The sequence below is a fragment of the Diadema setosum genome, chromosome 10, assembly GCF_964275005.1.
Source record: "Diadema setosum chromosome 10, eeDiaSeto1, whole genome shotgun sequence".
Classification (NCBI taxonomy): domain Eukaryota; kingdom Metazoa; phylum Echinodermata; class Echinoidea; order Diadematoida; family Diadematidae; genus Diadema; species Diadema setosum.
In genome coordinates this window covers 14,181,810-14,195,368 of record NC_092694.1, presented here as the reverse complement: position 1 = coordinate 14,195,368, position 13,559 = coordinate 14,181,810, and the positions used below count along the sequence as shown (strand labels likewise).

At 38.4% G+C, this 13,559-nt stretch overlaps 1 protein-coding gene across 1 annotated transcript; it reads left to right on the top strand.

Annotated features, from left to right (window-relative positions):
• The first annotated feature begins 757 nt into the window (after positions 1-757).
• On the top strand, positions 758-13,245 carry LOC140234235 (aqualysin-1-like). Its single transcript, XM_072314294.1, has 8 exons — positions 758-886; positions 3,457-3,594; positions 5,755-5,881; positions 6,482-6,588; positions 8,604-8,745; positions 9,014-9,204; positions 12,232-12,403; positions 12,899-13,245. Exons 1-8 carry the CDS (start codon positions 761-763, stop codon positions 13,033-13,035), a joined length of 1,140 nt encoding a protein of 379 aa, XP_072170395.1. The 5' UTR covers positions 758-760; the 3' UTR covers positions 13,036-13,245.
• The last annotated feature ends 314 nt before the right edge of the window (positions 13,246-13,559 follow it).

The window sequence follows — 13,559 nt, the reverse complement described above, 5'->3', positions numbered from 1 at the left end:
TTTGTTTTGATATTTAATGAGTTATCTCCATTCGAGCAAACAACGCGTAAACAAAAAGCCTGTAATTTGTAACATCTGTCGGAGCCAAGACTATACTGCGTGACAAGAGGGACGGAATACGAGATAGCGAGAGGACGTCAAACTTAGTGTCTTTTTTATTTTATTTTCTGACTACGTTTGCTTGCCACCAGTTTTAAATTTGTCTGCCCCCCCCCCAACAGTATTTCTTCGTTTACTTGCATTTCACTATATGATTACACATTTCACCTGAACGGTAAGAAGTAGAAGAAAAGTAGGCAAGACATAAAAACATTATGAGAATACAATAAGGACATGTGAAAGAAATCTCATGCAAAAACAATGACTACCGCTCAGGCAAAATATAGATGACCGAGTGATAAACATAAAAACTGAAATATTCATTATCGACTCTTTCAAGCAGTAGACAAAAGAGAACTTTCTGCTTATCTCGTTTTTACCTTTTTCACTTGTACTAGATATCTAACGAGTGGTATATCGGATTGAGTAAACGTGGGGAGAATATCAAGTCTCACCCTTCCCTGGTTCAAAACCGCTTCTCAGATCACATGACAGACCACGCCCACGTCTGTATGTGACAAGTGTTCTACCCAATTAGCGCATATGATGTCATCCCTTGGCAGGTGTGCGTAAGGCACCCACCGTACCGCCTGACCAACTACATCATTTTGAGCCATAGTTACAAGACAATATCTTCATTCGTCTGCCCCATCTCTCAACGATGAATACGAAAATCATCCTCGCTCTCCTTGCGCTCATCGGCGCCGCCAGCGCCCGCGGCCGGCCGCTCGCACCACTGCTGCGGAACCCCGACAAATTCAGCGATCGTCACATCGTTGTCTTGGAGGTAATCCTGACAAGAACTGACTTAGTTGGTCTTTTGTTGTTTCTTTGCAGCACAATAACAGTCAGAATGACGAAATACAAACAAACTTTAAAGAGCCACATGACGGTATCGCAGAAGAGGGTTTTTTTTTAAGGATTTATCTAAGTATTCTAAAGATATTCACATTCAATGATGCAATATTAAGACTGATTAACATTCCTCGTTTGAATCATTGTGTGATTGCATCAAAATTGTAATGTACAAAGGGACATTGGGATAGAGTATGTTTTGATAAACGGACGTCAAAAAGTTACAAAAGAACTGTTTTCTGGTAATCGGAATGATTGAAATAGGAAAAAATGGCATTGAGTTCTATCATAAAGTTTTATTCCTATTTTTCATGCACATCTTTTTATTTGGGGTCGTATCATTGGTTGAAATGTTTTGTATAAGATTATTTCTAGATTTTTTTTTCATAGTCTGTAAATTGAAATGGGTCCTATGAGTGTCATAAAGTATCTCTGGCTAGGATTTATTACATAAATACACATGCGTCCAGAAAATGTTATGTAGCTTGCATTGTTATCGTTTCCAACTTCAATGTAGCTTTGCTCTGGGTATAATTCCGTTGACCTCCCAGTTCAACGCAGGCTTTCAGTTGAATGATTCTAACGTAACAATATAATTGTAAGGACACTCGTCAGCCGACGTGTATCTTCCGCGACGCCGTGTTTGAATCTATACAATATCATAACTCCATTCATACTTTTCATGATACATATGCAAACACAAAGCATATTAGTTGTCTTACTTTGGTGATGAAATCCAATCATTTTCTCAGTTGTTTTTCGGGGTGTATAGGCTCTTCTTCGTGTACCAGTTTTGTTTCTTTTTTAAACCTGATATTGTCGTATTTCAAATACGTAATCTATGTTTATCATGTTACCATACATTTCTTCTTCTTGGCCGCCATAGGACACTACAGTAATATATACTTGAAAGAACTCTTTTATATTGCTGGGCATATTTTATAACAATAATGCCTGCTGCGCTTCCATAGTAATTACGGAAGTGCATCAGATCGAAAATATTGATAACATCGGAATCATCAGAATATTGATGCTTCTCTTTCTTTAATCTGGAAAAACACAACCATATTTAGACTGTGTTAAAAATACGGATTATAAATTTTGTGGATGTATTTTGATTCCAACCATCTAAAGGCGTAAACCCCGATGACTCGTAATTCCGAAATGAAATACGGTTCGCTATCTCATATTTCCGTTAATCCAAAAAGGAAAAATATCTTTTTTTCTTTCTTTTTAGATTCGAAGGTACAGTAGAACACAATTAATTTCCTGATTGACTTCCCTTTTGTTTGGATTAAAGAACCCTTTTTTTATTTTTGGATTAAAGGGTGTGTACAGTTCTGGTTGAGGTGAGGATTTTTAACGTTTTGCGAGATATTCAGAAACCACTCTATGAGATGTCAAAAGCATGCAATTCTAAGGGGTATCAAATGTTTATTTGCTGAAAATCGGTTTTGACATGGCTGAGATATCCAGAAACAAAGAGATCCTGATAAAAGGCATGACCTATCGCCTTGTATCATTATCACTTTTTGGATATCTCAACCATTTGAGAAAAAAAAAATCATCAAATAAATGTTGAATCCTTCCTACGATTACATGCTCTTTCATATTTCATAAGAGGTTTCTCATTATCTCACGTAGTAATGCTATAAACCTGAATCCCCACCTCAACCAGTACTATACAGTCCCTTCAAAACGACGAACAATAATTCATTTTCCGATTAACGAAGCTTTATTGAAATAGGGAACCTCCGAAATAACATCACAAATGCGCTGGTTAATCAACCTTTTTTTTTTAATTTTCGGATTAACGCAAGAAGTGTAGGTACAGGGACTTTGCGTATTTCAAAGTAGTGAATCTTCGGAATAACGAACATATTTCACGTTTACTCCGTCACCCGATGTAATCACCTCGCTTCTCATTGAATGGTTTGTACATAGAGATAATAAAATCTGATGGTGAAAGAACGGCAATTCCTTTCTCCCTAAAAGTGTCTATTGCCAGGTTATCACAAGACCACGATGCGAAGGGAACATATGCTTATTGCTTTCACGTTAAGAATAAGAGGTTGTAACCTCATCACGTCTGCCCATTTAAATATTTGATTGCTAAAATGATAACTGATTTGTGAGAACATGAGTACCTTAAAAATTAAAATGCCCATAACTCTGAGAGTCCGATTTTGATGAAATTTCAACAGTTGTTTTTTGTTCGTCTGATTTTTTATCATTAAAGCCAACTTGGAATTTTGTGGAATAGCACTATAATTCTGGAAAAGAAATGAAAGAAAAATTCTACAATAAATTATCGATAGATTTTCGCACTTTCTTATTGTTTTTGATATGTCATAAAATGGGTCAATATTGCTATGTAATGTGCGCTGAATGGAGGAACATCTCAGACACTCATTTGCACAAATGCCTACATCGTTTAAGAAGAATATGACGTAATTTCAGTATATTTTGTATTTCAATTTCATTTTTGTCCATTTCGCGAAGAACGACGTGGACGTAGACGCATTTTCCAGCCGTTTCTCCACTGACTCAGCCCTGATCGGAAGGACGAAGCTTGTCAGGAATCTGAAAACGGCCCTCAGGGCTGTCATTGTCGACCTGGATCCTGAGACTGTGGACGTGGTAATTGTCCGCTTGTCCATTCTAATCTTAAAATATATTTGCTAGGAAATCACGCGACTATTTTTATTTTATTTCCCTTTCTCCTTTCTTTGTCCAAGGTTCATGTACAGTCAAAGATATCTCGCAAGCGCACGATATCAGTTTGGAGTGTCATTGGATGTGCTTGTCTGTGTGTGTGTGTGTGTGCGTGTGTGTGTGAGTGCAGATCGCTACAGCTGTTATAGATGTCTGCGCTACTTCTTCGTTTGTTTATTATTACAGCGGTATTCTTCAATGAGAAATGGAACATGATGCAGGAGAGAGAAAAGAAAAAGTGATAAAACACAGGGCCGGAGGAGCGTTTTAATCAAAAGTGTGTGTGTGTGTCACTTCCACTTCCGGGTTTCATGAGCTAACAAGCAAAAAAAAAAAAAAAAAAAAGAAAAAGGAAAAGGGCCTTCAGCGCAAAAGCATAAAGTTGCCGCGCTCACACTTCAAGATTTCTATTTCTTTTTAGTACCACTTATGTACTCCATGGGTTAAAAAAGTGGGGGCCCAAAGTTATGACACCTTATGTATTTCTTTCTATGGTGCACAAAAAAGTGGGGAGGCCCCCTGCCCCCCCCCCCCCTTCCGCCGGCTATGAAACAAAACGAATGAGTATAATTTAGAAGCCAATAACAGCAAGAGCTACTTCATGTTTATTTTATGAAATAAACGTAATAAAATGTTGAACATTGGTTGGCCTCAGACAAGAGTCTGACGCTTTAAAGACAACGTATTTTGATTTTTTTTTTTTATTATTAGAAAAGCATTGGAATCATAGGATTTTCTTGAGTATCGAAAGAGCACTTGATCTTCCTTTTCCATCATAAAGCTTCAGGTTAAGTGAAGTTGTACTTTTCATGTTGATGTGAAAATGAAAATTTAAGCTTTCCGTATTTTCTTTAATATTAGGGAGCTTTAGATTTGCGGCGCGGACGTTTGAGACTACAACTGTGTTAGACTTTCTTCTCTCTCTGTAGGCATGGTAGGCGTCGTGCTGAAAAGTAGCTTTAGATGACGCTTCCTAGGACGCAACCTATAAAAGATAAAATGGCACCCCTGGTACATCAAAGTAGCTATTGCGTTGTGAATTGAGCGGACATAAAGATAGCCCAGAACGCGTAGTGAAAACTCAGACGACGCGAGCTATAAATAGATCGACTGTGATACGCGATTTTGCGCATGCGCAGAACATTTTTTCTTCCTCCATACGTCCCCGTCACGAAAATCTAAAGCTCCCTACTAGTATTGTTGTGATTGGGACATGACACATTGGACAGTTTCCATTGAAAACAAACAATTAAACAAAACAATACAGTGCCGCACATGAAATGATTTTTTTTTTAACCATTAATTCTCGCTTTTCCTCAATATTTCACTGAGGATTTTACTTCGCTTCACACAGTCATGGAATCCATGTGTTGATGGGAAAATTTTACTTTAATACAGAAATTATTCCATGTGAATGGTAGAAAACCTACCTACCTACATATGACACCACGTTACAATAGTAATCAATGCGTCACTATTAAACAGATGTTGTTGCTTTTCAGTCATCTCATTTGATTGATTTCATATTGTGGCGATGGTAATTAATTTCATAAAGCTTTATTTCACTCTGATCAAAGCAGTCAAGCGAACAAGTTTGAAAACAATGTTATGTAAAAGTTATTAATTTTGTGAATATAATCATTTTAACAGAAAGGCAGAGGCATTACAAAATGTCCATACATGTACATGGAGTCCTTGACTAATCTTGAGATGCCCTCATCTCCTAGAGTAATTCACAAATTTTACAAGCTATTATGCTTTGCTTGTAAATTCTTCTTTTCCATAGCGTTACAAAACAGGATTGTATTGCTTACTGTTTATTTATGTAAAAACTAAAGTTGATATCATTATGATATTGTATCCATGTTTTGTTGAAACTTATGTAATTCAAAGTTCCTTAACATTATGTACTCATGTATAAGTGTTATGTATATTGCTTTGTATTATTTTATATGGAAATAGAATTATTTAAATTGAATTGGATTGAATTGAATTGATTGAATTACTTTACAGGAGCCAACGCTGTGTCAAGCTCTGATTTATAAAACTTTTAAAACAAAGCCTCTCCATGGTTGTTTGATATAGGTGCGCTCTCTGCCCGGAGTGAGTTACGTCGAGGAGGATAAACTGGGATACATCGACTCCGAAAGCTGGGGCACCGATCGCATCAACCAGCGCAACCTTCCCTTAGATGGCAACGACGATTACTCGAGTGAGGAAACATACATGTTGTTCTTCTACAGCGTATATAGGCTATTAAACTTTACAGTGATGAATGACGACATTGCCCGGGATACTAAAAAAAAAACAAAACAAAAAACAAAAAACAAAAAAAAAACACCCACAAAACAAAATAGAACAAAACAAATGCAGTCAGCGCGTGGGTATAAACTGATTGGGTCAGTAATGGTCATGTTGTAATGGTTTCCATGGAGTTCAAGCATTCTAGAGTTTTCTTCAGTGAAGTGAGGTGAAGGAGCTCTTAATGAATAGCCTACTACTTTACTCATTTTTTTTTTCTTCGCATGAGGCGCAAAACATCAAAATAAAAATGTTTGTGTACCACGTTCAATGTGCACCCTATTCAAGATCTCCCCTGTAGGCCTATGTCTGTTTGTCTATCTGTCCCCCTCCCTCTCTCCCCTGTATGTATGTATGTATGTATGTATGTATGTATGTATGTATGTGTGTATCTATCTATGCATCTATCTATTTATCTATCTATCTATCTATCTATCTATCTATCTATCTATCTATCTATCTATCTATCTATCCATGTCCATGATCTATGTATATCACCGTCACTTTGCAGATACCGGATCGGGTGGTAACATCTACATCGTAGACACTGGTATACGCGTCACCCACGATGACTTCGGCTATCGCGCCAAGTGGGCAGTAAACTACATGGACTCTACAGTGAGTCCTATGCCTGAGCTTTCAATCTCTGGTTTTCCAAACACGCGTTTTTCTACTCCCATATGTATACTATGCATGTGTAGTTAAGATATGCAGTAAAAGCTAAAGCTTAAGTTAAGACAAAGAAAGAAAGAAGGCTAAAACTAAAGTAAGTGCAGTCTTCCTGACTGAACTTACAACAATATGAAACATGAAATATACAAAACAGCAAGATTTTCTTTCAAACAAAGAAAGAAATGTCGCTTTGGTGACTAATATTCTTACGCATAAGTACACATAACTGATCCCCCCTCAAAAAAAAAATGACATTTTATCACATAATATATGCACTAAGTGTTTAGTTTACTTTCCTTGAAAAAGGTTTCATTTTGATGGATGACTCGGATATTTGAACACTTTTACTTGACCTTTTAACCCTAGCCCTCTGACCTCATGGCCCGCAGTATTCTTCAAATAATCACTAGTTGGTAACATCTTTTTTTTTTATTACAATACTTTGAGCTATTTAAAGCTATGGGAAAAGTTGTGACATTTGAACATTTTCCCTTGACCTTTGACCCCATGCCTGAAATCTTTGCCTGCAGAGTCATCGTACGGTGATACATGTTTCTATAGTTTTATTATGTGTATGCATTCAACAATCGCCAAGGTACGGAGAAAAAGTGCAATCAAGCATTCAAAAGCAGAATTTTAGCATTTTAACTGGACCTTTGACCCCATGGCTCAAGATTCCCTAGAGAATCATTGTCACTCAGTACACGCATATGCACTACGAGTCATAATATAACGATGCATGTACCTTGCGCAATTTCCGAAATATGGAGAACAAAGTGAAATAGATTTTACCATTTTCACTTGACCTTTGATTTTGACCTTTAACCCTATTAAGCCCAAGCTATTTTGACCTTTCCCAGGCCCAAGGGGGGAGGGGGGGGGCACAATGTGCCCCCCATGTAACTTTTTTTATTATTTGATGTATCATCGTCATATTTGGCACATAGGTTTATAGACCAACTCATACCCTATATGACCCTACATTCGAATTTTCTCAAAATATAAAGAAATACATAGGAAATATGCTAAAAATATTTTTCTGTATAATTTCTTCATCCCCATGTCTTATTATATACCAATGATTTTCATATTTGCCACAAATGATAAGCAAGTGGAATCTTATTATTTGTTATGGTTGAAATTTCTCAATGTCACCACATATGGGCGCTATTCACAACAACATAAAGAGATACATTATGAGACCTATGATGAAATGTTTGGGATAGGTACAAGTACAGTTATCACATTTCATATTTGCATAATATTGGAATTTTCAGTTTACAGATTGATAATAATTATGATAAACTAATGATATGGCAGGCATAACTTGGGTGAAGGAATCAAAATGACACGAAATAGAAGGGCAATCTTTTGAATGCCTTTGTCACATAAAAACAAAGGAAATGATAAGAAAAACCTTTCAGGACCATAATTATTTCACATTTTGCTTCTTCAGCAAATTTCAGCCAAAATGTATCCATTTCATACACTGTGAGATTGTTAATTGAAATTGGAACAGAAAAAAGATGCAAAATCTGACTGACATGGTTGTCATTTTATGGTTGCCATGGTAACCAGCAATATCAAATATAGCTAAATTCTACATCAAAATGTTTGCAATAAGATTTTAGGAAAAGTCACCAAAACAATGTGGTTGAAATTGGATTAAGGGCAAAGGAGTGGCAAATGGAAATCTGGTAGGGGGCACAATGTGCCTCCCTTGGACTTTATAGGCTTGATTGACCCCATGGCCCAAAATATTGCCTAGAAAAACTTTATTTGGTAACACATTATCGTATACACTATAATCTCTCAAAGAATGTAGAATACACAGGGAAATCTAGAGTAGCGCAGGTATCAATTTCAATAAAGTAATTCCATCCAAGACATGAATGATTAACACAACCGTTTTGTTGTTGTTGTTGTTGTTGTTGTTATCTTTTTTTTTCTTAACCACACAGAATTCAGACTGTAATGGGCACGGAACTCACTGTGCAGGGACGGCGGCTGGTACCGAGTATGGTGTCGCTAAAAGGGCAAATGTGTATGCGGTGAAAGTTTGCAATTGCTATGGGTCCTGCAGTACCTCAGCCGTTGTTTCAGGTCTGTAACAATGTGAAATTCAGATATAAATTATGTACATACAAATGGTATTTCACAAGAACTGGTCTACTATTGTCAGTAGACAAGACATCTAGAATATTCAAAAACGTTCAGTGAGAAGGGAAAAAAAGATAAAGCAATATTTGCATTCTCTCTGACGCAATCTTTGCACAGAATGGAAGAACTTACGGTATACAGAATGAAAGTCTCGTGTGCATGCATGATCATTGTTCTGCAACAATCACCAGAGTTCGATCTCGTCTTACAGGTGTGGACTATGTCGCTGAACAAAAGCGAGGTGGCGTGGATAATGTGGTGGCGTCCATGTCGTTGAGTCTTAACTCCTGGAGTCTGACGAATGCAGTGGAGAACGCAATCGACGACGGAGTGGTGGTCGTCACATCTTCTGGCAACAATGGTTACGACGCCTGCAATCTGGTGCCGGGAAACATTGATGCGGTAGGCGACGTCACGTTATGATCATGGTTAATCAAGCCACTACAAATTCCAAGACTATTACTTTTTTCCTGATGTATTGCACAATTCTTAACATGCCTCCTGTTTATCTATAGACGAGGTTCCAATGACGTCATCAAGTCATGGTTCAACTTGATGAGAGGCAAAACCTGCGCATGAGTGGCAAGCGGGCAAGCGTTACATCTGAAATCTCATTGGTTACATCCCACATTCCATCATCGAGCATGGCTCTTGGAGAATTGGGAAGATTCAAACTAGACAATATGTACAAAGCAGAATGATTAACTTTTGATCTAGTCTTGTTCATAGTGGACATGACAAATTATCCAACAAATTGTATATATAGTATTGAAAATGCTCTTTGAAGGAAATGTTTACCAATTGCAGCCCGGTTAAAGAAAATAAAATTGATTCTTGATAATATAAGCATGAGCAGTTTGTGGGACACGCGTGAAACATATAGTCGTGAATGGGTCAAAAACTCTGTTGAACGTAGGCTCTTAGATATACATACTCCAAATTTATCTTCTGCAATATATTTGAAAATTCGCATCCCACAACTTATAGAATATTCAAACGAAACATCCACTTTGAAAAATATCTAAATGAACTTCCCAAAAGAGAAGGAATCATTTTCTCTGAATTTAAAATTCTCTACCCATCACCGTGATCACTTACCAGTTGTCTCTGGAAGTTATCTAAATATACCTTGGAGCAGAAGATTGTGTAACCTCTGTAATTTACAGTCATTAGGAGATGAATTTCACTATCTATTTGAATGTTCGTTCTTTTCATCTTAAGAATTATTTGATTAAACGACCCAATACATACAAAATGGATCATTTATTTAACTCGAGATCTCGTATAACCCGAACGAATCTTGTTAATTTTTGTCTTAAAATAATGAAGTATTTTGAGTATGTATACTACTTCAATCCTCTTTTCATATTTGAAGCAATTTATTTGATATTATAAGATGATTAGTGCTGTTATTTGGTTTCTACCAAAGACGCTTTATAATAAGACACGAAAGTGCGCGCTATTCCTGTACAAAACAAATAGACAGCGCGCGGACCTCAAGCGTATACGCACATCACCTGAGACGCGCTGTCTTGACACTTGATAAACAACAGCAGCGGCTTCAGGGACAGCGCGTCTCAGGTGATGTGTGTCTTTGCCTGAGACGCGCTGTCTTTGAAGATGTTGTTGTTGTTTATCAATCGTTTTTGATTGTGAGATCATGTTGTTGCCAAATTTTTACCTCCACGAAATAACCCTTATTACTCTAAAATCTCGTTCTTCAAAATAATCCCCTTAATCGAAAAAAAGCTACGACTATAATTTTTAAATCTTTTTAAGATAATAAGAATACCACTACCTTTGGAAATGAATGATGTTCCTAGGTGTACTGAGTTTGTACTTAGCTCTCTTTTGTATCGTCATGTAGGGTAGCCATTTTGTGTCCATCTTTATCGCGCGCCTTCGTATCTTATATCTCTACTATCTTTGGTTTCTACTTTCAATCAAATTAAGTGCGCTTTCAACATCCTTTTTCTACTGGCGCCTATCGTGGTTCCCTTCCCCCTCCCCTCCGTACTGATTTAATTCTATGTTGTTTTTTAAGTTGTTGCTATTTATTTTTTTTATTTTTTGTTTAAATCTTCCGATTCCGATTTCTGTTACTTTGGTAACAGTTTGTTCAATATCATGCATTGTATTCCAACAGGTACACAATAGAAATCCTGTAAATACTGTGATCAATTATTATTTGTTTTTGATGTAAAACAGATATGTTACTGACCAATAGACGATCTACCACATCTGACATCACGGTGCGCCTATCATTCAATCTTGTTTATTGACCGATTCTGTGACGCGCTATGTGTATTTTTGGCATGGGCGCAGCCATAGTGGGTGTATCAGCCGATCCCCCCCCCCCCCGCACTCCCCCACCCCTCTCCCTACATTAGCACGCGCGCAGAGTGAAAAACTGCTTTAGCCAATAGGCGTCTCGTACTGAGTGCGCGAATGCTTGCTAGTGCGCGAACCTTTGTTACAAGTGCGTGATAAACATGTTGCCCGGGGGTGGGGGAGAGCAGGGGGGGGGGGGATCAGCTGATACACCCACTATGACTGCGCCCTGTGCCGTAAAACAGAGCGGGTTGATCAACTCCCGCTCTGCCGTAAAATGTCTGCTGCCCTCAACGAACCCGAATCGGTCAATACCACCGAACTAAAACGTAGTGGAATGCGTGTTCACCCAGGAAATACGCAGCCACCAAAACTTGCTACCACCGCCATTTTGTTAGGTCAATTTTTCCTTATATGGAGTGCGGGCTGTGTCTCCGAAGCGCAAGACCATTATCATGTACAAACGTGCATTGTTACGTCATAATCACTAGCCACTGGACGGCGTACTCTTGCTTGCGCGCGTACCAGTGGCCCAGTCTGACCGCGCCTAAGCGTGCACTCCATATAAGGAAAAATTGACCGAACAAGATGGCGACGCAACACGGTCTGCTTTGGCTGCACGGTCTCGTGTATGTTGGGAATAGGGACACGCATTCCACTATGTTTTAGTTCGGTGGTCAATACTGGCGCCTGTATCGTGTGTGTGTTTTTTTTTTTTTTTTTTTTTTTTTTTTTTCTATAGCGCCCGGTGCGCCCCCTCCTGGATGCGTTTTTTTTTTTTTTTTTTTTTTTTAAGACGGCACAGATTGGGGCATGGCGCGTGTTAAACCTATGGGAAAAACGTTGGGTTAGGGTTTGTGGTTAGGGTTAGGGTTAGGGTTAGGGTTTGATGGTTAGGGTTAGGATTAGGATTAGGGTTAGGTTTAGGGATAGGGTCCCCAATCTGTGCCGTCTAAAAAAAACACGCCTCCTGGATCCGCCACTGGAACATACTGCATGTACTGTGAGACATTCTTTTCTGTAGGGCAGAGCGGACCAAGAATGATCACTAATGATACCTGCGTCTCTCTCGCTCTCTCTCTCTCTCTTCTTCATAAGGTTATCACTGTGGGCAACACGCAGTCAGACGATACCATGCGTTCGAGCTCAAACTACGGCACCTGTGTGGACATTCTGGCGCCAGGGACATCCATCACAAGCGCGAGTCACTCGAGCGACAGCGGGTCGGCCGTCAAGACCGGAACGAGCATGGCCTGCCCCCATGTTGCTGGTATGTTGTTAGTGATAATGATGATGAAGCAGCATTTTACATACAGTTGTAGCGCCTTTTATCTGTAGAAACATTCAAAAGCGCCCTGCTCCCACGATGTGTCACACATCACTCACAAAGTTGCTGGAAAAGATAGGTGTTAAGTTCAGATTTCTTTATATATGTATATATATATATATATATATATATATATATATATACACGAACATACATACACACGTACACACACTGATATGATCATACAAACACAGACACTCACTCCTGCACGCACATACTAGACATGCAAACAGGCATACACACAATTAAAACATATTTTTTCCATTATCCTCGTTGGCTGATCACAATTCTTATTCTTTATACATAAAAACAACTAATTTCTGTCTTGATATTGCACACCTATAGCCCTCTCATCATAAGTTTCTTCTAGACATTTTTTTCCCCATTGGGTATTATTTTCCACTTAAACTTTTCATTGGTTGCCATTTTCTTTTCCAGGAGCAGCCGCTATCCTGATGGCAAATAAAAACATCCCGCCAAGTTCGGTCAGTGCTACACTGGTGTCGGAAGCGTCATCTAATAAAATAAGTGGCGACCTGAAAAACTCGCCCAACAAACTTCTATACGTTCCATAGGAGATATTGCAAGGAGAACGTTAATTTCCTCTAATGAAAGTAGAGAAGTTGAAATGAGTAAAGGTAGGGAGACCCAAGAGTACAGGCAATGAAAAATTGGACAAAATTGGACAAGAGCTATAGAAAGATGATGACGGTCTTAATTATGGTTTAAAATGTCTTATTTGTAGACTTTCTAATGGTTTTATTCGAGTAAGGCTAGTGACCTGCATGCCTTTGCTGTAATCCCAAATGCGATGACACATAAATATTATGATTCGTTGTGTCGCTTTTTTTTTTTTGGGGGGGGGGGATCACTGGTTATTCATTGATTTGTGAAGTTAAAGGGATGTAAAAGAAATCGATGACAATGACTGTCATTGGCACTGCCTATATGAGTACAGTGATGAATATACCCCGACGTGAGTTATATTGCGAAAGGAGTGTTGCATACAGGTCCTACTGCTTCTCGGGCGAAGAGACTTTGATAATTACATGCAATCATACTGCAATGGATATCATTACCAAATATATACACGAACTTC